The sequence below is a fragment of the Hypomesus nipponensis genome, chromosome 18, assembly GCF_054491055.1.
Source record: "Hypomesus nipponensis isolate SF chromosome 18, ASM5449105v1, whole genome shotgun sequence".
NCBI classification, from domain to species: Eukaryota; Metazoa; Chordata; class Actinopteri; order Osmeriformes; family Osmeridae; genus Hypomesus; species Hypomesus nipponensis.
The window spans coordinates 16206855-16233931 of NC_140378.1; the positions used below are offsets into that span (position 1 = coordinate 16206855).

The 27077-nt window shown below is 40.4% G+C and overlaps 1 protein-coding gene across 1 annotated transcript in view; it reads right to left on the reverse strand.

Annotated features, from left to right (window-relative positions):
• Positions 1-209: 209 nt before the first annotated feature.
• slc2a5 (solute carrier family 2 member 5) overlaps positions 210-27077 on the reverse strand; it is a 127464-nt gene continuing 100596 nt past the window's right edge. Inside the window, exons 2-13 of the mRNA XM_084680118.1 lie at positions 4594-4665; positions 3658-3756; positions 3379-3539; positions 3115-3239; positions 2865-3017; positions 2548-2673; positions 2240-2427; positions 1974-2084; positions 1724-1825; positions 1318-1393; positions 986-1113; positions 210-431 (exon numbers count right to left, since the gene is read on the reverse strand). Of these exons, the coding sequence (XP_084536244.1) occupies positions 210-431; positions 986-1113; positions 1318-1393; positions 1724-1825; positions 1974-2084; positions 2240-2427; positions 2548-2673; positions 2865-3017; positions 3115-3239; positions 3379-3539; positions 3658-3756; positions 4594-4665 (1563 nt within the window). The remainder of the gene's footprint in view (positions 432-985; positions 1114-1317; positions 1394-1723; positions 1826-1973; positions 2085-2239; positions 2428-2547; positions 2674-2864; positions 3018-3114; positions 3240-3378; positions 3540-3657; positions 3757-4593; positions 4666-27077) is intronic.

The window sequence follows — 27077 nt, forward strand, 5'->3', positions numbered from 1 at the left end:
TCAATAAAATTCTAAATTACTTGGGTATTCACATTGTTAATTTATTTGAGATATATTGTCCATTCCACATTCCACCACAGTTTAAAGTTCTGTGTCTGGTTCCGGACGACAAGTGATAAGAGGTCTTAAAAAGATAGAAAGATTTATTTAGTAAAATACGACTGTAGATTATTGTTGCTCTTTCCAATTCAATCCTCACCACATTTCTCTCAGAAGGTAGAGACCATCTCTACTTCCTTCAGACATCCTGTCGCATTAGTAGGACTGTTTTCATCGCCCAGCTTGATTTCTACCTTGTTTCTCTTGGCAAACATTTGGCTAATCTCCAGGAAGGTGTTGTTCTTGGTCTCTGGGAGCACCAGCCAGGTGTAAATCAGGGTAACCAGGCAGATCACAGAGAAGATGAGGAAACTGTATGGTCCAAGTCCTTTCTGTAGGACCAAGGTTAGAAGAGAGAAAACATGAGAAATATGTTTAATCTTCTTTCTTTGTTTGTCTTGACATAATGTTAACTGGTCTCTTTTTGTAGAGTCTAAGCAACAATTCCCAACCTGTGAGCCGCAGCCCACTAGTGGTCCGCAAGAGTAATACAGGTGGGCTGCCAAACCAATGAAAACATAGTATGTACAACTAACTAAAGTACTGATATATCTGTGATTGTTTTATTTGTGGGTGAATGAGATTCAATCACGGCAAATGAGGTTCCTTTAGGGCGCTGGTTTTGAATGCACCTCTTTAAAATAGAAATAGGAATTTATTTATTTTTAAAAATTGGGATCCAAAAATTCAAGGTTCATAAAAATATTTGAGCTATGCAAGTGGGCCGCAAAGTGGAAAAGGTCGGGAATGGCAGGTCTAAACAAAATGATCTAGGATCAACACAGGCCTTTTCACTGGCAGGTTGGAATTCCCCACCCCCTGTATGTTACCTTGGATAAGAGCGTCTAAAGCGTTTTACTGTGGGAACACAGACAGACACACACACCTCCATAAAAGGGAACACCAGTCCTACAGTGAAGTTGGACAGCCAGTGTACAGATCCTGCCACCATGAACGCAGCTGACCGGGAGGACTGCCTGAACATCTCTGTGGTCACCACAACTGGAATGGGACCTGCAAAGCACATGTGGTGAACTTCACCCCACAATTCCTGGCCCTGACATCAGCAGACAGCATCAGAGTAATGCTCTGACACAGCAGTTGGCCTTCTCAGGAAGTAAACACAACTTGAATTTAGACACATATCATCACTTAACTAATATATAAAACAATTAAGCAATCATGATAGCTAAACAAGCCTTTAGGAGCCTTACTTACTGGGGCCAATGGCGTGTCCAATGACGTACAAAATGACACAGGCTATGCTGATGTGGGGCATCCAGTCCACACTGTCCTGTCAACACAGCAGAACAGCTGGTGTTGTTCATTGGCCAGCGAGTGTGTCATGATTATAACAACCCACAATTTATTTTATAGGAAAAACCAATTGCAGATCTACTCAAAACCTCTTAGCGTTCAAGTCCCCGTGTCTCAGTGTAAATTGTGCATAGCAACAATCCTGTGGGGCTTAATCCTCTGGCATTAGCATAAAACAAATATTTCACTGCAGGTGTGCAATGCCTGTGCAAGGCTTGGGTACTTGAGATTCATGAGATAGTGATGTTTGTTTCAAATGACTACTCTGTGTGATAACTGCGTGATAACTGTCTGGTGGCTCTAGTACCTGGAGTCTGAGAGCCACGGTCAGGACAACACAGGCTCCACAGCAGATCCCGAAGCCGATGAGGAGGAGCAGCTTTCTCCCTGAAGCCTCCACAATGAACACCTGAGGATCACACAGCTACTTTAAGGGCAAAGTCCTGGGAGTCCCTCAATGTTATTTCAAAACAGCAATCTAGAGTAAGTAGAGCTGTGCTGACTTTTTGAGACATTTGATGCAGGTATATAGTGTGCATGGAACAGTGGATACTCACCGCAGTTATGGTCATAAAAACATTAACAGCCCCAGTTCCAACAGTCACATACTGGATGTCATTTTCCTCTACTCCTGCAGAGCCATAAATACTATCTGCATAGTAATAGATCTGGGGACACAAGTGCTTGCAGTGTTTCCACATCTTATTTTACATTTCATAATATATATTATATATAAACCTATATACCCTATATACAGTATAATGATCAATCAGTATGCAGACCCTATGCCAATGAATAAGCTGAGTTTTGGTAGTACACTCACAGCATTGACCCCTGACAGTTGCTGGCCCATGTTCAAGACTATGATGGAGATGAGCTGCCAGCGAAGAGAGCGCTGGGATAGGAGAGAAAGCACCGACAGACGCCCTTCGGCTTGCTCTGATTGGTCCTCCAGACGCATCTCATCCAGCTCGGTTTCCACGTCCTCCCAGCCTCGTAGGCGCTGCAGGTCTGAAGACACATGCATACTCACACACATCAGAGTTGAGAAAAAATATTTGCACAGAGCATGATAAGTGTGGTTTAAAAATATGTTTCTCTCAAACACCCTCTCTCCCTCCATGGGCTCACCTCTCTTGGCGGTCCTCTCATCCCCCTTCTGGATGAGCAAGTACCTGGGGCTCTCAGGGAAGAAGGGCAGGATCAGCAGCTCTACCAGGGCAGGGATGCCTGTCAGGCCCAGCATTAAAGGCCAGCCTGGGGGAAAAGATACCCCCACCCACATGCAAATACATACCAGTAAGGATTGTACAATCCTAGTAGGATTGTACAATCCCGCACAATTACTAGGCTCAACCTGCAGCCCCAATAGGACTGGACAATTTGTGACTCAACCAGCCAGTTAGGCACAGACAAGCCTGATTGCAGGGGTCGAGGCATGTTTGTACCTGTGCTGTTTCCTAGGATGTTTCTGATGCCCAGAACCTGGGCACTGAGGATGCCTATGGTGATGAAGAGCTGGGGCACGATGCCAATCGCACCCCGCATGTTCTTCGGGGCGAGCTCTCCCAGGTACATGGGGACAACGTTGGATGACAGCCCTGTGCATGTTACACTAAGATATTATATTATCAACTGCCTTTGAACTCATCTCATGATATGAACTTTGATACATTTGTGTGATAATGTTTTCATGACCTGCACAGATGCCCACTAAAACTCGAGCAAAGATGATAATCTCATATGATTTGGCGATCTCGCTCACTCCCATTAAGATGGCGGGGACGATGGAGAAGATGTTGTTGAAGAGGAGGGTTCCCTTCCTGTCATGTGATCATTCATAATATGTTTATCCTTTACTAATAAATAAACTCACCACAAACAAATTGTTGTCAGCCCATATAAAATCAAATGCAGAACAATGAAACTAGCAGCGTGGATAGCCTGTAACTTCTAATGTACCTTCCCAGCTTGTTGACAAGGGGTGCCACCAGCAGAGATCCTAGGAAGCCCCCCAGAGGGTACATGGACACAGACAGGGACCATAGAAGAGTCAGGAAGGTGTCTTCCATCGGTCGGCCGTAGCGCTCCAAGTAGGTGGCGTTGTAAAACTGCTTCATAAACTGGGTGACAGCAGGACAAAAGGGATCCCTTTCTGTAGTGTTTGCAATTCAGTGCTGGGTTCTCAATATCTATTGTGGACCGCTTCGGTATTGTTTTGTTGAATGAGAAGGGAATTACCAGCGATGGAGAGTTCACAACAGCTACGTTGTAGCCATACTGGAAGGAAGATCCAAAGGCTGATATGAGGGTGGCCAAAGCCAGTACAGCAGTTAGCCTCTGTCCTCATTATGGAGAGAAAAATGTGTTGAGTAGATTTTATTTGGACATGGACATGACAATGTCATTGGACGAACCAGATGCATTGTTTACAGTGGGTTAGCATAAATGCTAGTTTACAACACCTGTCCACAGGAGGCTTTTTACAAACAACAAAATAAACTAAACAAAACAGAAACAAGATCAAATACTGATAAAAAACTGATAATTAAAAGTAAAAATGCAGAATACAATAGAGTACAGAGCAGCAATATAATGAGTCAAATATATAAGGCTACTTAGAGTAAAACAAAGGCAGCATGATCAACAATAAACCAGTTGTAAATTATTTGTGTGAGCACTGTTGATTTGATTTGAGCCGTTGTTTAAGTTCTCTGTTAAAGGTGTTGCCATTAGTCTCTAGTTTTAGACTAGTGGGCAAGAGGTTCCACAGTTTTGCACCCTTTGCAGAGAAAACAGACTGACCGAAAGATGTCTTGTGCATTGGGACAAGACAATCACCATTGATGGAGGCTCGTGTATTTGCCCGCCGAGAGCTCTGACGTCTGATGGCCAATTCAGACAACAGTGGTGACACATGGTTATTTACACACTTGAAAAACAATTTAAGATTACTCAAATTAATAAAGTTATCAAAGGTGAGAAGGTTGTGTTTTTTTAGAATGCCACAGTGATGCCATCTCATGGGTTTCCGGTCCATGACTTTTATTGTCTGTTTGTATATTGAAAAGATAGGTTTTAATGTGGTAGAAGAAGTTAGCAATGTTGGCAATGCTGTGAATAATCAACTAATTCACGTCTAATGTAATAATTTGCAAATGCTGTAAAGTCACTCACCCCTCTCCTCTCCTCAGGTTTCTCCAGACTCTTCCCTTCAGTCATGACTGTGTGAGGTTGAATGACAACAAACTAGTTCAACGCCAGTGGATTCTAGATGCCCTTTGGACTGGCTTAAGGTAAAGAGGTAGCATAAAGTATAGTACTTTGTTCCTATCTACAGTATGACCCAAACATGCCCTGAAGATGGAGCCATATATGTAGGCTAGTTAATCACCAACCCCAAATAAAGATTTATTTGTTATGGTAAACTCATTGCAAAGCCATGATTCCACTTCAGGACATGAGTTTTCTCTTTAAGCTAGTCATTGACAGAGACTCCTGATTTATCTCAATCTCAGTTATCTGAGTCTTATCTCATGCACCTTCGTCACCAATGGAATTGCTTGGTAGCCTAGAGCACACATGTGAGATTGCATAATGAACAATTATTAAGGGACAGCCTCATCCTTATTGACGATTAGTAAAACATCAGTCACACTCACATTCTCCCAATGAACAAGTTTTATGCTTTAAACCATACCCCCCCGTGGGTCACACATTCTGACGGCCGTCGAAAATGGCGACCTCTGTGGTAATGGCTCTATGCTGACTATAAATCGGAAAAAAACGGCTCCAGATTAGTGTGTATCGATGACATAACTACCCCAAACCATCTTTCGAAGTGTCAATACCTTTGGAATGCAGTTGGGAACAAACATTCTTAAAAATTCGTTTTTTTGTGGTTGTGGGTCACACATTCTGACGCCAGTCAGAAATGGTGACCTCTGTGGTAATGGCTCTATGATGACTCTAAATCGGAAAGATTGGCTCCAGATTAGTGTGAATCGATGAAATAACTACCCCAAACCATCTTTCGAAGTTGTAATACCTTTGGGAAGCACTTAGTGTGGGAACACACATTCTTAAAAAAACGATATATTTTTTTGTGGGTCACACATTCTGACGGTCGTCAGAAATAGTGACCTATGAGGTCATGGTTCTAAGATGACTCTAAATCCCGAAAAAAATGCTCCAAATTAGTGTGAAATGATAAAATAACTACCCCACACCATCTTTTGAAGTTTTAATACATTTGGGAAGCAGTTTGGCTGGGAACACACATGCTTAAATCCTTTTGTTTGTGAGTCACACATTCTGACGGCCGTCAGAAATGGTGACCTATGTGGTATTGGCTCTATGATGACTCCAAATCCCGAAAAAAATGCTCCATATTACTGTGAAATAACTACCCCAAAGCATTTTTCGAAGTGTTAATACATTTGGGAAGCAGTTAGGGTGGGAACACACATTCTTAAAAAAAACTATATATTTTTCCGTGGGTCACACATTCTGACGGCCGTCAGAAATGGTGACCTATGTGGTATTGGCTCTATGATGACTCTAAATCCGAAAACATGGCTCCAGATTAGTGTGAATTGATGAAATAACCACACCAAACAATCTTTCGAAGTTTTAATACATTTGGGAAGCAGTTAGGGTGAGAACACACATTCTTAAAAAACGAATTATTTTCCGTGGGTCACACATTCTGACGGCCGTCAGAAATGGTGACCTATGTGGTATTGGCTCTATGATGACTCTAAATCCCGAAAAAAATGCTCCATATTAGTGTGAAATAACTACCCCAAAGCATTTTTCGAAGTGTTAATACATTTGGGAAGCAGATAGGGTGGGAACACACATTCTTAAAAAACGAATTATTTTCCGTGGGTCACACATTCTGACGGCCGTCAGAAATGGTGACCTATGTGGTCATGGTTCTAATATGACTCTAAATCCCGAAAAAAAATGCTCCAAATTAGTGTGAAATGATCAAATAACTACCCCACACCATCTTTCGAAGTATTAATACATTTGGGAAGCAGTTAGGGTGGGAACACACATGCTTAAATCCTTTTGTTTGTGGGTCACACATTCTGACGGCCGTCAGAAATGGTGACCTATGTGGTATTGGCTCTATGATGACTCTAAATCCGAAAACATGGCTCCAGATTAGTGTGAATTGATGAAATAACCACACCAAACAATCTTTCGAAGTTTTAATACATTTGGGAAGCAGTTAGGGTGGGAACACACATTCTTAAAAAACGAATTATTTTCCGTGGGTCACACATTCTGACGGCCGTCAGAAATGGTGACCTATGTGGAATTGGCTCTATGATGACTCTAAATCCCGAAAAAAATGCTCCATATTAGTGTGAAATGATCAAATAACTACCCCACACCATCTTTCGAAGTATTGATACATTTGGGAAGCAGTTAGGGTGGGAACACACATGCTTAAATCCTTTTGTTTGTGGGTCACACATTCTGACGGCTGTCAGAAATGGTGACCTATGTGGTACAGGCTCTATGATGACTCTAAATCCCGAAAAAATTGCTCCAGATTAGTGTGAAATAACTACCCTAAAGCATCTTTCGAAGTTTAACTACATATGGGAAGTAGTTTGGGTGGGAACACACATGCTTAAATCCTTTTGTTTGTGGGTCACACATTCTGACGGCCGTCAGAAATGGTGACCTATGTGGTATTGGCTCTATGATGACTCCAAATCCCGAAAAAAATGCTCCATATTACTGTGAAATAACTACCCCAAAGCATTTTTCGAAGTGTTAATACATTTGGGAAGCAGTTAGGGTGGGAACACACATTCTTAAAAAAAACTATATATTTTTCCGTGGGTCACACATTCTGACGGCCGTCAGAAATGGTGACCTATGTGGTATTGGCTCTATGATGACTCTAAATCCGAAAACATGGCTCCAGATTAGTGTGAATTGATGAAATAACCACACCAAACAATCTTTCGAAGTTTTAATACATTTGGGAAGCAGTTAGGGTGGGAACACACATTCTTAAAAAACGAATTATTTTCCGTGGGTCACACATTCTGACGGCCGTCAGAAATGGTGACCTATGTGGTATTGGCTCTATGATGACTCTAAATCCCGAAAAAAATGCTCCATATTAGTGTGAAATAACTACCCCAAAGCATTTTTCGAAGTGTTAATACATTTGGGAAGCAGATAGGGTGGGAACACACATTCTTAAAAAACGAATTATTTTCCGTGGGTCACACATTCTGACGGCCGTCAGAAATGGTGACCTATGTGGTCATGGTTCTAATATGACTCTAAATCCCGAAAAAAAATGCTCCAAATTAGTGTGAAATGATCAAATAACTACCCCACACCATCTTTCGAAGTATTAATACATTTGGGAAGCAGTTAGGGTGGGAACACACATGCTTAAATCCTTTTGTTTGTGGGTCACACATTCTGACGGCCGTCAGAAATGGTGACCTATGTGGTATTGGCTCTATGATGACTCTAAATCCGAAAACATGGCTCCAGATTAGTGTGAATTGATGAAATAACCACACCAAACAATCTTTCGAAGTTTTAATACATTTGGGAAGCAGTTAGGGTGGGAACACACATTCTTAAAAAACGAATTATTTTCCGTGGGTCACACATTCTGACGGCCGTCAGAAATGGTGACCTATGTGGAATTGGCTCTATGATGACTCTAAATCCCGAAAAAAATGCTCCATATTAGTGTGAAATGATCAAATAACTACCCCACACCATCTTTCGAAGTATTGATACATTTGGGAAGCAGTTAGGGTGGGAACACACATGCTTAAATCCTTTTGTTTGTGGGTCACACATTCTGACGGCTGTCAGAAATGGTGACCTATGTGGTACAGGCTCTATGATGACTCTAAATCCCGAAAAAATTGCTCCAGATTAGTGTGAAATAACTACCCTAAAGCATCTTTCGAAGTTTAACTACATATGGGAAGTAGTTTGGGTGGGAACACACATGCTTAAATCCTTTTGTTTGTGGGTCACACATTCTGACGGCCGTCAGAAATGGTGACCTATGTGGTATTGGCTCTATGATGACTCTAAATCCGAAAACATGGCTCCAGATTAGTGTGAATTGATGAAATAACCACACCAAACAATCTTTCGAAGTTTTAATACATTTGGGAAGCAGTTAGGGTGGGAACACACATTCTTAAAAAACGAATTATTTTCCGTGGGTCACACATTCTGACGGCCGTCAGAAATGGTGACCTATGTGGTATTGGCTCTATGATGACTCTAAATCCGAAAACATGGCTCCAGATTAGTGTGAATTGATGAAATAACCACACCAAACAATCTTTCGAAGTTTTAATACATTTGGGAAGCAGTTTGGGTGGGAACACACATTCATAAAAAACGAATTATTTTCCGTGGGTCACACATTCTGACGGCCGTCAGAAATGGTGACCTATGTGGTATTGGCTCTATGATGACTCTAAATCCCGAAAAAAATGCTCCATATTAGTGTGAAATAACTACCCCAAAGCATTTTTCGAAGTGTTAATACATTTGGGAAGCAGATAGGGTGGGAACACACATTCTTAAAAAACGAATTATTTTCCGTGGGTCACACATTCTGACGGCCGTCAGAAATGGTGACCTATGTGGTCATGGTTCTAATATGACTCTAAATCCCGAAAAAAAATGCTCCAAATTAGTGTGAAATGATCAAATAACTACCCCACACCATCTTTCGAAGTATTAATACATTTGGGAAGCAGTTAGGGTGGGAACACACATGCTTAAATCCTTTTGTTTGTGGGTCACACATTCTGACGGCTGTCAGAAATGGTGACCTATGTGGTACAGGCTGTATGATGACTCTAAATCCCGAAAAAATTGCTCCAGATTAGTGTGAAATAACTACCCTAAAGCATCTTTCGAAGTTTAACTACATATGGGAAGTAGTTTGGGTGGGAACACACATGCTTAAATCCTTTTGTTTGTGGGTCACACATTCTGACGGCCGTCAGAAATGGTGACCTATGTGGTATTGGCTCTATGATGACTCTAAATCCGAAAACATGGCTCCAGATTAGTGTGAATTGATGAAATAACCACACCAAACAATCTTTCGAAGTTTTAATACATTTGGGAAGCAGTTAGGGTGGGAACACACATTCATAAAAAACGAATTATTTTCCGTGGGTCACACATTCTGACGGCCGTCAGAAATGGTGACCTATGTGGTATTGGCTCTATGATGACTCTAAATCCCGAAAAAAATGCTCCATATTAGTGTGAAATAACTACCCCAAAGCATTTTTCGAAGTGTTAATACATTTGGGAAGCAGATAGGGTGGGAACACACATTCTTAAAAAACGAATTATTTTCCGTGGGTCACACATTCTGACGGCCGTCAGAAATGGTGACCTATGAGGTCATGGTTCTAATATGACTCTAAATCCCGAAAAAAAATGCTCCAAATTAGTGTGAAATGATCAAATAACTACCCCACACCATCTTTCGAAGTATTAATACATTTGGGAAGCAGTTTGGGTGGGAACACACATGCTTAAATCCTTTTGTTTGTGGGTCACACATTCTGACGGCTGTCAGAAATGGTGAACTATGTGGTACAGGCTCTATGATGACTCTAAAACCCGAAAAAATTGCTCCAGATTAGTGTGAAATAACTACCCCAAAGCATTTTTCGAAGTGTTAATACATTTGGGAAGCAGATAGGGTGGGAACACACATTCTTAAAAAACGAATTATTTTCCGTGGGTCACACATTCTGACGGCCGTCAGAAATGGTGACCTATGTGGTATTGGCTCTATGATGACTCTAAATCCGAAAACATGGCTCCAGATTAGTGTGAATTGATGAAATAACCACACCAAACAATCTTTCGAAGTTTTAATACATTTGGGAAGCAGTTAGGGTGGGAACACACATTCTTAAAAAACGAATTATTTTCCGTGGGTCACACATTCTGACGGCCGTCAGAAATGGTGACCTATGTGGTATTGGCTCTATGATGACTCTAAATCCCGAAAAAAATGCTCCATATTAGTGTGAAATAACTACCCCAAAGCATTTTTCGAAGTGTAAATACATTTGGGAAGCAGATAGGGTGGGAACACACATTCTTAAATCCTTTTGTTTGTGGGTCACACATTCTGACGGCCGTCAGAAATGGTGACCTATGTGGTATTGGCTCTATGATGACTCTAAATCCGAAAACATGGCTCCAGATTAGTGTGAATTGATGAAATAACCACACCAAACAATCTTTCGAAGTTTTAATACATTTGGGAAGCAGTTAGGGTGGGAACACACATTCTTAAAAAACGAATTATTTTCCGTGGATCACACATTCTGACGGCCGTCAGAAATGGTGACCTATGTGGTATTGGCTCTATGATGACTCTAAATCCCGAAAAAAATGCTCCATATTAGTGTGAAATAACTACCCCAAAGCATTTTTCGAAGTGTAAATACATTTGGGAAGCAGATAGGGTGGGAACACACATTCTTAAAAAACGAATTATTTTCCGTGGGTCACACATTCTGACGGCCGTCAGAAATGGTGACCTATGTGGTCATGGTTCTAATATGACTCTAAATCCCGAAAAAAAATGCTCCAAATTAGTGTGAAATGATCAAATAACTACCCCACACCATCTTTCGAAGTATTAATACATTTGGGAAGCAGTTAGGGTGGGAACACACATGCTTAAATCCTTTTGTTTGTGGGTCACACATTCTGACGGCTGTCAGAAATGGTGACCTATGTGGTACAGGCTGTATGATGACTCTAAATCCCGAAAAAATTGCTCCAGATTAGTGTGAAATAACTACCCTAAAGCATCTTTCGAAGTTTAACTACATATGGGAAGTAGTTTGGGTGGGAACACACATGCTTAAATCCTTTTGTTTGTGGGTCACACATTCTGACGGCCGTCAGAAATGGTGACCTATGTGGTATTGGCTCTATGATGACTCTAAATCCGAAAACATGGCTCCAGATTAGTGTGAATTGATGAAATAACCACACCAAACAATCTTTCGAAGTTTTAATACATTTGGGAAGCAGTTAGGGTGGGAACACACATTCATAAAAAACGAATTATTTTCCGTGGGTCACACATTCTGACGGCCGTCAGAAATGGTGACCTATGTGGTATTGGCTCTATGATGACTCTAAATCCCGAAAAAAATGCTCCATATTAGTGTGAAATAACTACCCCAAAGCATTTTTCGAAGTGTTAATACATTTGGGAAGCAGATAGGGTGGGAACACACATTCTTAAAAAACGAATTATTTTCCGTGGGTCACACATTCTGACGGCCGTCAGAAATGGTGACCTATGTGGTATTGGCTCTATGATGACTCTAAATCCCGAAAAAAATGCTCCATATTAGTGTGAAATAACTACCCCAAAGCATTTTTCGAAGTGTTAATACATTTGGGAAGCAGATAGGGTGGGAACACACATTCTTAAAAAACGAATTATTTTCCGTGGGTCACACATTCTGACGGCCGTCAGAAATGGTGACCTATGTGGTATTAGCTCTATGATGACTCTAAATCCCGAAACAAACGCACCAGATTAGTGTGAAATTATAAAATAACTACCCCAAACCATCTTTAGAAGTGTAAATACATTTGGGAAGCAGTAAGGGTGGGAACACACATTCTTAAAAAAACGATATATTTTTTTGTGGGTCACACATTCTGACGGCCGTCAGAAATGGTGACCTATGTGGTATTGGCTCTATGATGACTCCAAATCCCGAAAAAAATGCTCCATATTACTGTGAAATAACTACCCCAAACCATTTTTCGAAGTGTTAATACATTTGGGAAGCAGTTAGGGTGGGAACACACATTCTTAAAAAAAACTATATATTTTTCCGTGGGTCACACATTCTGACGGCCGTCAGAAATGGTGACCTATGTGGTATTGGCTCTATGATGACTCTAAATCCGAAAACATGGCTCCAGATTACTGTGAAATAACTACCCCAAACCATTTTTCGAAGTGTTAATACATTTGGGAAGCAGTTAGGGTGGGAACACACATTCTTAAAAAAAACTATATATTTTTCCGTGGGTCACACATTCTGACGGCCGTCAGAAATGGTGACCTATGTGGTATTGGCTCTATGATGACTCTAAATCCGAAAACATGGCTCCAGATTACTGTGAAATAACTACCCCAAACCATTTTTCGAAGTGTTAATACATTTGGGAAGCAGTTAGGGTGGGAACACACATTCTTAAAAAAAACTATATATTTTTCCGTGGGTCACACATTCTGACGGCCGTCAGAAATTGTGACCTATGTGGTATTGGCTCTATGATGACTCTAAATCCGAAAACATGGCTCCAGATTAGTGTGAATTGATGAAATAACCACACCAAACAATCTTTCGAAGTTTTAATACATCTGGGAAGCAGTTAGGGTGGAAACACACATTCATAAAAAACGAATTATTTTCCGTGGGTCACACATTCTGACGGCCGTCAGAAATGGTGACCTATGTGGTATTGGCTCTATGATGACTCTAAATCCCGAAAAAATTGCTCCAAATTAGTGTGAAATGATCAAATAACTACCCCACACCATCTTTCGAAGTATTAATACATTTGGGAAGCAGTTTGGGTGGGAACACACATGCTTAAATCCTTTTGTTTGTGGGTCACACATTCTGACGGCTGTCAGAAATGGTGAACTATGTGGTACAGGCTCTATGATGACTCTAAAACCCGAAAAAATTGCTCCAGATTAGTGTGAAATAACTACCCCAAAGCATTTTTCGAAGTGTTAATACATTTGGGAAGCAGATAGGGTGGGAACACACATTCTTAAAAAACGAATTATTTTCCGTGGGTCACACATTCTGACGGCCGTCAGAAATGGTGACCTATGTGGTATTGGCTCTATGATGACTCTAAATCCGAAAACATGGCTCCAGATTAGTGTGAATTGATGAAATAACCACACCAAACAATCTTTCGAAGTTTTAATACATTTGGGAAGCAGTTAGGGTGGGAACACACATTCTTAAAAAAAACTATATATTTTTCCGTGGGTCACACATTCTGACGGCCGTCAGAAATGGTGACCTATGTGGTATTGGCTCTATGATGACTCTAAATCCGAAAACATGGCTCCATATTAGTGTGAAATAACTACCCCAAACCATTTTTCGAAGTGTTAATACATTTGGGAAGCAGTTAGGGTGGGAACACACATTCTTAAAAAAAACTATATATTTTTCCGTGGGTCACACATTCTGACGGCCGTCAGAAATGGTGACCTATGTGGTATTGGCTCTATGATGACTCTAAATCCGAAAACATGGCTCCAGATTACTGTGAAATAACTACCCCAAACCATTTTTCGAAGTGTTAATACATTTGGGAAGCAGTTAGGGTGGGAACACACATTCTTAAAAAAAACTATATATTTTTCCGTGGGTCACACATTCTGACGGCCGTCAGAAATGGTGACCTATGTGGTATTGGCTCTATGATGACTCTAAATCCGAAAACATGGCTCCAGATTAGTGTGAATTGATGAAATAACCACACCAAACAATCTTTCGAAGTTTTAATACATCTGGGAAGCAGTTAGGGTGGGAACACACATTCATAAAAAACGAATTATTTTCCGTGGGTCACACATTCTGACGGCCGTCAGAAATGGTGACCTATGTGGTATTGGCTCTATGATGACTCTAAATCCCGAAAAAATTGCTCCAAATTAGTGTGAAATGATCAAATAACTACCCCACACCATCTTTCGAAGTATTAATACATTTGGGAAGCAGTTTGGGTGGGAACACACATGCTTAAATCCTTTTGTTTGTGGGTCACACATTCTGACGGCTGTCAGAAATGGTGAACTATGTGGTACAGGCTCTATGATGACTCTAAAACCCGAAAAAATTGCTCCAGATTAGTGTGAAATAACTACCCCAAAGCATTTTTCGAAGTGTTAATACATTTGGGAAGCAGATAGGGTGGGAACACACATTCTTAAAAAACGAATTATTTTCCGTGGGTCACACATTCTGACGGCCGTCAGAAATGGTGACCTATGTGGTATTGGCTCTATGATGACTCTAAATCCGAAAACATGGCTCCAGATTAGTGTGAATTGATGAAATAACCACACCAAACAATCTTTCGAAGTTTTAATACATTTGGGAAGCAGTTAGGGTGGGAACACACATTCTTAAAAAACGAATTATTTTCCGTGGGTCACACATTCTGACGGCCGTCAGAAATGGTGACCTATGTGGTATTGGCTCTATGATGACTCTAAATCCCGAAAAAAATGCTCCATATTAGTGTGAAATAACTACCCCAAAGCATTTTTCGAAGTGTAAATACATTTGGGAAGCAGATAGGGTGGGAACACACATTCTTAAATCCTTTTGTTTGTGGGTCACACATTCTGACGGCCGTCAGAAATGGTGACCTATGTGGTATTGGCTCTATGATGACTCTAAATCCGAAAACATGGCTCCAGATTAGTGTGAATTGATGAAATAACCACACCAAACAATCTTTCGAAGTTTTAATACATCTGGGAAGCAGTTAGGGTGGGAACACACATTCTTAAAAAACGAATTATTTTCCGTGGGTCACACATTCTGACGGCCGTCAGAAATGGTGACCTATGTGGTATTGGCTCTATGATGACTCTAAATCCCGAAAAAAATGCTCCATATTAGTGTGAAATAACTACCCCAAAGCATTTTTCAAAGTGTTAATACATTTGGGAAGCAGATAGGGTGGGAACACACATTCTTAAAAAACGAATTATTTTCCGTGGGCTACACATTCTGACGGCCGTCAGAAATGGTGACCTATGTGGTCATGGTTCTAATATGACTCTAAATCCCGAAAAAAAATGCTCCAAATTAGTGTGAAATGATCAAATAACTACCCCACACCATCTTTCGAAGTATTGATACATTTGGGAAGCAGTTAGGGTGGGAACACACATGCTTAAATCCTTTTGTTTGTGGGTCACACATTCTGACGGCTGTCAGAAATGGTGACCTATGTGGTACAGGCTCTATGATGACTCTAAATCCCGAAAAAATTGCTCCAGATTAGTGTGAAATAACTACCCAAAAGCATCTTTCGAAGTTTAACTACATATGGGAAGTAGTTTGGGTGGGAACACACATGCTTAAATCCTTTTGTTTGTGGGTCACACATTCTGACGGCCGTCAGAAATGGTGACCTATGTGGTATTGGCTCTATGATGACTCTAAATCCGAAAACATGGCTCCAGATTAGTGTGAATTGATGAAATAACCACACCAAACAATCTTTCGAAGTTTTAATACATTTGGGAAGCAGTTAGGGTGGGAACACACATTCCTAAAAAACAAATTATTTTCCGTGGGTCACACATTCTGACGGCCGTCAGAAATGGTGACCTATGTGGTATTGGCTCTATGATGACTCTAAATCCCGAAAAAAATGCTCCATATTAGTGTGAAATAACTACCCCAAAGCATTTTTCGAAGTGTTAATACATTTGGGAAGCAGATAGGGTGGGAACACACATTCTTAAAAAACGAATTATTTTCCGTGGGTCACACATTCTGACGGCCGTCAGAAATGGTGACCTATGTGGTCATGGTTCTAATATGACTCTAAATCCCGAAAAAAAATGCTCCAAATTAGTGTGAAATGATCAAATAACTACCCCACACCATCTTTCGAAGTATTAATACATTTGGGAAGCAGTTAGGGTGGGAACACACATGCTTAAATCCTTTTGTTTGTGGGTCACACATTCTGACGGCCGTCAGAAATGGTGACCTATGTGGTATTGGCTCTATGATGACTCTAAATCCGAAAACATGGCTCCAGATTAGTGTGAATTGATGAAATAACCACACCAAACAATCTTTCGAAGTTTTAATACATTTGGGAAGCAGTTAGGGTGGGAACACACATTCTTAAAAAACGAATTAATTTCCGTGGGTCACACATTCTGACGGCCGTCAGAAATGGTGACCTATGTGGTCATGGTTCTAATATGACTCTAAATCCCGAAAAAAAATGCTCCAAATTAGTGTGAAATGATCAAATAACTACCCCACACCATCTTTCGAAGTATTAATACATTTGGGAAGCAGTTAGGGTGGGAACACACATGCTTAAATCCTTTTGTTTGTGGGTCACACATTCTGACGGCCGTCAGAAATGGTGACCTATGTGGTATTGACTCTCTGATGACTCTAAATCCCGAAAAAAATGCTCCATATTACTGTGAAATAACTACCCCAAAGCATTTTTCGAAGTGTTAATACATTTGGGAAGCAGATAGGGTGGGAACACATTCTTAAAAAACGAATTATTTTCCGTGGGACAAACATTCTAACGGCCGTCAGAAATGGTGAACTATGTGGTCATGGTTCTAATATGACTCTAAATCCCGAAAAAAAATGCTCCAAATTAGTGTGAAATGATCAAATAACTACCCCACAGCATTTTTCGAAGTATTAATACATTTGGGAAGCAGTTTGGGTGGGAACACACATGCTTAAATCCTTTTGTTTGTGGGTCACACATTCTGACGGCTGTCAGAAATGGTGAACTATGTGGTACAGGCTCTATGATGACTCTAAAACCCGAAAACATGGCTCCAGATTAGTGTGAAATAACTACCCCAAAGCATCTTTCGAAGTTTAAATACATATGGGAAGCAGTTTGGGTGGGAACACACATGCTTAAATCCTTTTGTTTGTGGGTCACACATTCTGACGGCCGTCAGAAATGGTGACCTATGTGGTATTGGCTCTATGATGACTCTAAATCCGAAAACATGGCTCCAGATTAGTGTGAATTGATGAAATAACCACACCAAACAATCTTTCGAAGTTTTAATACATTTGGGAAGCAGTTTGGGTGGGAACACACATTCATAAAAAACGAATTATTTTCCGTGGGTCACACATTCTGACGGCCGTCAGAAATGGTGACCTATGTGGTATTGGCTCTATGATGACTCTAAATCCCGAAAAAAATGCTCCATATTAGTGTGAAATAACTACCCCAAAGCATTTTTCGAAGTGTTAATACATTTGGGAAGCAAATAGGGTGGGAACACACATTCTTAAAAAACGAATTATTTTCCGTGGGTCACACATTCTGACGGCCGTCAGAAATGGTGACCTATGTGGTCATGGTTCTAATATGACTCTAAATCCCGAAAAAAAATGCTCCAAATTAGTGTGAAATGATCAAATAACTACCCCACACCATCTTTCGAAGTATTAATAAATTTGGGAAGCAGTTAGGGTGGGAACACACATGCTTAAATCCTTTTGTTTGTGGGTCACACATTCTGACGGCTGTCAGAAATGGTGACCTATGTGGTTTAGGCTGTATGATGACTCTAAATCCCGAAAAAATTGCTCCAGATTAGTGTGAAATAACTACCCTAAAGCATCTTTCGAAGTTTAACTACATATGGGAAGTAGTTTGGGTGGGAACACACATTCTTAAATCCTTTTGTTTGTAGGTCACACATTCTGACGGCCGTCAGAAATGGTGACCTATGTGGTATTGGCTCTATGATGACTCTAAATCCGAAAACATGGCTCCAGATTAGTGTGAATTGATGAAATAACCACACCAAACAATCTTTCGAAGTTTTAATACATTTGGGAAGCAGTTTGGGTGGGAACACACATTCATAAAAAACGAATTATTTTCCGTGGGTCACACATTCTGACGGCCGTCAGAAATGGTGACCTATGTGGTATTGGCTCTATGATGACTCTAAATCCCGAAAAAAATGCTCCATATTAGTGTGAAATAACTACCCCAAAGCATTTTTCGAAGTGTTAATACATTTGGGAAGCAGATAGGGTGGGAACACACATTCTTAAAAAACGAATTATTTTCCGTGGGTCACACATTCTGACGGCCGTCAGAAATGGTGACCTATGTGGTCATGGTTCTAATATGACTCTAAATCCCGAAAAAAAATGCTCCAAATTAGTGTGAAATGATCAAATAACTACCCCACACCATCTTTCGAAGTATTAATACATTTGGGAAGCAGTTAGGGTGGGAACACACATGCTTAAATCCTTTTGTTTGTGGGTCACACATTCTGACGGCTGTCAGAAATGGTGACCTATGTGGTACAGGCTGTATGATGACTCTAAATCCCGAAAAAATTGCTCCAGATTAGTGTGAAATAACTACCCTAAAGCATCTTTCGAAGTTTAACTACATATGGGAAGTAGTTTGGGTGGGAACACACATGCTTAAATCCTTTTGTTTGTGGGTCACACATTCTGACGGCCGTCAGAAATGGTGACCTATGTGGTATTGGCTCTATGATGACTCTAAATCCGAAAACATGGCTCCAGATTAGTGTGAATTGATGAAATAACCACACCAAACAATCTTTCGAAGTTTTAATACATTTGGGAAGCAGTTAGGGTGGGAACACACATTCATAAAAAACGAATTATTTTCCGTGGGTCACACATTCTGACGGCCGTCAGAAATGGTGACCTATGTGGTATTGGCTCTATGATGACTCTAAATCCCGAAAAAAATGCTCCATATTAGTGTGAAATAACTACCCCAAAGCATTTTTCGAAGTGTTAATACATTTGGGAAGCAGATAGGGTGGGAACACACATTCTTAAAAAACGAATTATTTTCCGTGGGTCACACATTCTGACGGCCGTCAGAAATGGTGACCTATGTGGTCATGGTTCTAATATGACTCTAAATCCCGAAAAAAAATGCTCCAAATTAGTGTGAAATGATCAAATAACTACCCCACACCATCTTTCGAAGTATTAATACATTTGGGAAGCAGTTTGGGTGGGAACACACATGCTTAAATCCTTTTGTTTGTGGGTCACACATTCTGACGGCTGTCAGAAATGGTGAACTATGTGGTACAGGCTCTATGATGACTCTAAAACCCGAAAAAATTGCTCCAGATTAGTGTGAAATAACTACCCCAAAGCATCTTTCGAAGTTTAACTACATATGGGAAGCAGTTTGGGTGGGAACACACATGCTTAAATCCTTTTGTTTGTGGGTCACACATTCTGACGGCCGTCAGAAATGGTGACCTATGTGGTATTGGCTCTATGATGACTCTAAATCCGAAAACATGGCTCCAGATTAGTGTGAATTGATGAAATAACCACACCAAACAATCTTTCGAAGTTTTAATACATTTGGGAAGCAGTTAGGGTGGGAACACACATTCTTAAAAAACGAATTATTTTCCGTGGGTCACACATTCTGACGGCCGTCAGAAATGGTGACCTATGTGGTATTGGCTCTATGATGACTCTAAATCCGAAAACATGGCTCCAGATTAGTGTGAATTGATGAAATAACCACACCAAACAATCTTTCGAAGTTTTAATACATTTGGGAAGCAGTTTGGGTGGGAACACACATTCATAAAAAACGAATTATTTTCCGTGGGTCACACATTCTGACGGCCGTCAGAAATGGTGACCTATGTGGTATTGGCTCTATGATGACTCTAAATCCCGAAAAAAATGCTCCATATTAGTGTGAAATAACTACCCCAAAGCATTTTTCGAAGTGTTAATACATTTGGGAAGCAGATAGGGTGGGAACACACATTCTTAAAAAACGAATTATTTTCCGTGGGTCACACATTCTGACGGCCGTCAGAAATGGTGACCTATGTGGTCATGGTTCTAATATGACTCTAAATCCCGAAAAAAAATGCTCCAAATTAGTGTGAAATGATCAAATAACTACCCAGCACCATCTTTCGAAGTATTAATACATTTGGGAAGCAGTTTGGGTGGGAACACACATGCTTAAATCCTTTTGTTTGTGGGTCACACATTCTGACGGCTGTCAGAAATGGTGAACTATGTGGTACAGGCTCTATGATGACTCTAAAACCCGAAAAAATTGCTCCAGATTAGTGTGAAATAACTACCCTAAAGCATCTTTCGAAGTTTAACTACATATGGGAAGTAGTTTGGGTGGGAACACACATGCTTAAATCCTTTTGTTTGTGGGTCACACATTCTGACGGCCGTCAGAAATGGTGACCTATGTGGTATTGGCTCTATGATGACTCTAAATCCGAAAACATGGCTCCAGATTAGTGTGAATTGATGAAATAACCACACCAAACAATCTTTCGAAGTTTTAATACATTTGGGAAGCAGTTAGGGTGGGAACACACATTCATAAAAAACGAATTATTTTCCGTGGGTCACACATTCTGACGGCCGTCAGAAATGGTGACCTATGTGGTATTGGCTCTATGATGACTCAAAATCCCGAAAAGAATGCTCCATATTAGTGTGAAATAACTACCCCAAAGCATTTTTCGAAGTGTTAATACATTTGGGAAGCAGATAGGGTGGGAACACACATTCTTAAAAAACGAATTATTTTCCGTGGGTCACACATTCTGACGGCCGTCAGAAATGGTGACCTATGTGGTAATGGTTCTAATATGACTCTAAATCCCGAAAAAAATGCTCCAGATTAGTGTGAAATAACTACCCTAAAGCATCTTTCGAAGTTTAACTACATATGGGAAGTAGTTTGGGTGGGAACACACATGCTTAAATCCTTTTGTTTGTGGGTCACACATTCTGACGGCCGTCAGAAATGGTGACCTATGTGGTATTGGCTCTATGATGACTCTAAATCCGAAAACATGGCTCCAGATTAGTGTGAATTGATGAAATAACCACACCAAACAATCTTTCGAAGTTTTAATACATTTGGGAAGCAGTTAGGGTGGGAACACACATTCATAAAAAACGAATTATTTTCCGTGGGTCACACATTCTGACGGCCGTCAGAAATGGTGACCTATGTGGTATTGGCTCTATGATGACTCTAAATCCGAAAACATGGCTCCAGATTAGTGTGAATTGATGAAATAACCACACCAAACAATCTTTCGAAGTTTTAATACATTTGGGAAGCAGTTAGGGTGGGAACACACATTCATAAAAAACGAATTATTTTCCGTGGGTCACACATTCTGACGGCCGTCAGAAATGGTGACCTATGTGGTATTGGCTCTATGATGACTCTAAATCCCGAAAAAAATGCTCCATATTAGTGTGAAATAACTACCCCAAAGCATTTTTCGAAGTGTTAATACATTTGGGAAGCAGATAGGGTGGGAACACACATTCTTAAAAAACGAATTATTTTCCGTGGGTCACACATTCTGACGGCCGTCAGAAATGGTGACCTATGTGGTAATGGTTCTAATATGACTCTAAATCCCGAAAAAAATGCTCCAGATTAGTGTGAAATAACTACCCTAAAGCATCTTTCGAAGTTTAACTACATATGGGAAGTAGTTTGGGTGGGAACACACATGCTTAAATCCTTTTGTTTGTGGGTCACACATTCTGACGGCCGTCAGAAATGGTGACCTATGTGGTATTGGCTCTATGATGACTCTAAATCCGAAAACATGGCTCCAGATTAGTGTGAATTGATGAAATAACCACACCAAACAATCTTTCGAAGTTTTAATACATTTGGGAAGCAGTTAGGGTGGGAACACACATTCATAAAAAACGAATTATTTTCCGTGGGTCACACATTCTGACGGCCGTCAGAAATGGTGACCTATGTGGTATTGGCTCTATGATGACTCTAAATCCGAAAACATGGCTCCAGATTAGTGTGAATTGATGAAATAACCACACCAAACAATCTTTCGAAGTTTTAATACATTTGGGAAGCAGTTAGGGTGGGAACACACATTCATAAAAAACGAATTATTTTCCGTGGGTCACACATTCTGACGGCCGTCAGAAATGGTGACCTATGTGGTATTGGCTCTATGATGACTCTAAATCCCGAAAAAAATGCTCCATATTAGTGTGAAATAACTACCCCAAAGCATTTTTCGAAGTGTTAATACATTTGGGAAGCAGATAGGGTGGGAACACACATTCTTAAAAAACGAATTATTTTCCGTGGGTCACACATTCTGACGGCCGTCAGAAATGGTGACCTATGTGGTCATGGTTCTAATATGACTCTAAATCCCGAAAAAAAATGCTCCAAATTAGTGTGAAATGATCAAATAACTACCCCACACCATCTTTCGAAGTATTAATACATTTGGGAAGTAGTTTGGGTGGGAACACACATGCTTAAATCCTTTTGTTTGTGGGTCACACATTCTGACGGCCGTCAGAAATGGTGACCTATGTGGTACAGGCTCTATGATGACTCTAAATCCCGAAAAAATTGCTCCAGATTAGTGTGAAATAACTACCCTAAAGCATCTTTCGAAGTTTAACTACATATGGGAAGTAGTTTGGGTGGGAACACACATGCTTAAATCCTTTTATTTGTGGGTCACACATTCTGACGGCCGTCAGAAATGGTGACCTATGTGGTATTGGCTCTATGATGACTCTAAATCCGAAAACATGGCTCCAGATTAGTGTGAATTGATGAAATAACCACACCAAACAATCTTTCGAAGTTTTAATACATTTGGGAAGCAGTTAGGGTGGGAACACACATTCATAAAAAACGAATTATTTTCCGTGGGTCACACATTCTGACGGCCGTCAGAAATGGTGACCTATGTGGTATTGGCTCTATGATGACTCTAAATCCCGAAAAAAATGCTCCATATTAGTGTGAAATAACTACCCCAAAGCATTTTTCGAAGTGTTAATACATTTGGGAAGCAGATAGGGTGGGAACACACATTCTTAAAAAACGAATTATTTTCCGTGGGTCACACATTCTGACGGCCGTCAGAAATGGTGACCTATGTGGTCATGGTTCTAATATGACTCTAAATCCCGAAAAAAAATGCTCCAAATTAGTGTGAAATGATCAAATAACTACCCAGCACCATCTTTCGAAGTATTAATACATTTGGGAAGCAGTTTGGGTGGGAACACACATGCTTAAATCCTTTTGTTTGTGGGTCACACATTCTGACGGCTGTCAGAAATGGTGAACTATGTGGTACAGGCTCTATGATGACTCTAAAACCCGAAAAAATTGCTCCAGATTAGTGTGAAATAACTACCCTAAAGCATCTTTCGAAGTTTAACTACATATGGGAAGTAGTTTGGGTGGGAACACACATGCTTAAATCCTTTTGTTTGTGGGTCACACATTCTGACGGCCGTCAGAAATGGTGACCTATGTGGTATTGGCTCTATGATGACTCTAAATCCGAAAACATGGCTCCAGATTAGTGTGAATTGATGAAATAACCACACCAAACAATCTTTCGAAGTTTTAATACATTTGGGAAGCAGTTAGGGTGGGAACACACATTCATAAAAAACGAATTATTTTCCGTGGGTCACACATTCTGACGGCCGTCAGAAATGGTGACCTATGTGGTATTGGCTCTATGATGACTCAAAATCCCGAAAAGAATGCTCCATATTAGTGTGAAATAACTACCCCAAAGCATTTTTCGAAGTGTTAATACATTTGGGAAGCAGATAGGGTGGGAACACACATTCTTAAAAAACGAATTATTTTCCGTGGGTCACACATTCTGACGGCCGTCAGAAATGGTGACCTATGTGGTAATGGTTCTAATATGACTCTAAATCCCGAAAAAAATGCTCCAGATTAGTGTGAAATAACTACCCTAAAGCATCTTTCGAAGTTTAACTACATATGGGAAGTAGTTTGGGTGGGAACACACATGCTTAAATCCTTTTGTTTGTGGGTCACACATTCTGACGGCCGTCAGAAATGGTGACCTATGTGGTATTGGCTCTATGATGACTCTAAATCCGAAAACATGGCTCCAGATTAGTGTGAATTGATGAAATAACCACACCAAACAATCTTTCGAAGTTTTAATACATTTGGGAAGCAGTTAGGGTGGGAACACACATTCATAAAAAACGAATTATTTTCCGTGGGTCACACATTCTGACGGCCGTCAGAAATGGTGACCTATGTGGTATTGGCTCTATGATGACTCTAAATCCGAAAACATGGCTCCAGATTAGTGTGAATTGATGAAATAACCACACCAAACAATCTTTCGAAGTTTTAATACATTTGGGAAGCAGTTAGGGTGGGAACACACATTCATAAAAAACGAATTATTTTCCGTGGGTCACACATTCTGACGGCCGTCAGAAATGGTGACCTATGTGGTATTGGCTCTATGATGACTCTAAATCCCGAAAAAAATGCTCCATATTAGTGTGAAATAACTACCCCAAAGCATTTTTCGAAGTGTTAATACATTTGGGAAGCAGATAGGGTGGGAACACACATTCTTAAAAAACGAATTATTTTCCGTGGGTCACACATTCTGACGGCCGTCAGAAATGGTGACCTATGTGGTAATGGTTCTAATATGACTCTAAATCCCGAAAAAAATGCTCCAGATTAGTGTGAAATAACTACCCTAAAGCATCTTTCGAAGTTTAACTACATATGGGAAGTAGTTTGGGTGGGAACACACATGCTTAAATCCTTTTGTTTGTGGGTCACACATTCTGACGGCCGTCAGAAATGGTGACCTATGTGGTATTGGCTCTATGATGACTCTAAATCCGAAAACATGGCTCCAGATTAGTGTGAATTGATGAAATAACCACACCAAACAATCTTTCGAAGTTTTAATACATTTGGGAAGCAGTTAGGGTGGGAACACACATTCATAAAAAACGAATTATTTTCCGTGGGTCACACATTCTGACGGCCGTCAGAAATGGTGACCTATGTGGTATTGGCTCTATGATGACTCTAAATCCGAAAACATGGCTCCAGATTAGTGTGAATTGATGAAATAACCACACCAAACAATCTTTCGAAGTTTTAATACATTTGGGAAGCAGTTAGGGTGGGAACACACATTCATAAAAAACGAATTATTTTCCGTGGGTCACACATTCTGACGGCCGTCAGAAATGGTGACCTATGTGGTATTGGCTCTATGATGACTCTAAATCCCGAAAAAAATGCTCCATATTAGTGTGAAATAACTACCCCAAAGCATTTTTCGAAGTGTTAATACATTTGGGAAGCAGATAGGGTGGGAACACACATTCTTAAAAAACGAATTATTTTCCGTGGGTCACACATTCTGACGGCCGTCAGAAATGGTGACCTATGTGGTCATGGTTCTAATATGACTCTAAATCCCGAAAAAAAATGCTCCAAATTAGTGTGAAATGATCAAATAACTACCCCACACCATCTTTCGAAGTATTAATACATTTGGGAAGTAGTTTGGGTGGGAACACACATGCTTAAATCCTTTTGTTTGTGGGTCACACATTCTGACGGCCGTCAGAAATGGTGACCTATGTGGTACAGGCTCTATGATGACTCTAAATCCCGAAAAAATTGCTCCAGATTAGTGTGAAATAACTACCCTAAAGCATCTTTCGAAGTTTAACTACATATGGGAAGTAGTTTGGGTGGGAACACACATGCTTAAATCCTTTTATTTGTGGGTCACACATTCTGACGGCCGTCAGAAATGGTGACCTATGTGGTATTGGCTCTATGATGACTCTAAATCCGAAAACATGGCTCCAGATTAGTGTGAATTGATGAAATAACCACACCAAACAATCTTTCGAAGTTTTAATACATTTGGGAAGCAGTTAGGGTGGGAACACACATTCATAAAAAACGAATTATTTTCCGTGGGTCACACATTCTGACGGCCGTCAGAAATGGTGACCTATGTGGTATTGGCTCTATGATGACTCTAAATCCCGAAAAAAATGCTCCATATTAGTGTGAAATAACTACCCCAAAGCATTTTTCGAAGTGTTAATACATTTGGGAAGCAGATAGGGTGGGAACACACATTCTTAAAAAACGAATTATTTTCCGTGGGTCACACATTCTGACGGCCGTCAGAAATGGTGACCTATGTGGTCATGGTTCTAATATGACTCTAAATCCCGAAAAAAAATGCTCCAAATTAGTGTGAAATGATCAAATAACTACCCCACACCATCTTTCGAAGTATTAATACATTTGGGAAGCAGTTTGGGTGGGAACACACATGCTTAAATCCTTTTGTTTGTGGGTCACACATTCTGACGGCTGTCAGAAATGGTGAACTATGTGGTACAGGCTCTATGATGACTCTAAAACCCGAAAAAATTGCTCCAGATTAGTGTGAAATGACTACCCCAAAGCATCTTTCGAAGTTTAACTACATATGGGAAGCAGTTTGGGTGGGAACACACATGCTTAAATCCTTTTGTTTGTGGGTCACACATTCTGACGGCCGTCAGAAATGGTGACCTATATGGTATTGGCTCTATGATGACTCTAAATCCCGAAAACATGGCTCCAGATTAGTGTGAAATTATAAAATAACTACCCCAAACCGTCTTTAGAAATGTTAATACATTTGGGAAGAAGTAAGGGTGGGAACACACATTCTTAAAAAACGAAATATTTTCCGTGGGTCACACATTCTGACGGCCGTCAGAAATGGTGACCTATGTGGTAATGGCTCTATGATGACTCTAAATCGTAAAACATTTCTCCAGATGAGTGTTAAATTGTTGAAATAACTACCCCATACCATCTTTCGAAGTTTGAATATCTTTGGGAAGCAGTTACGGAGGGAACACACATTC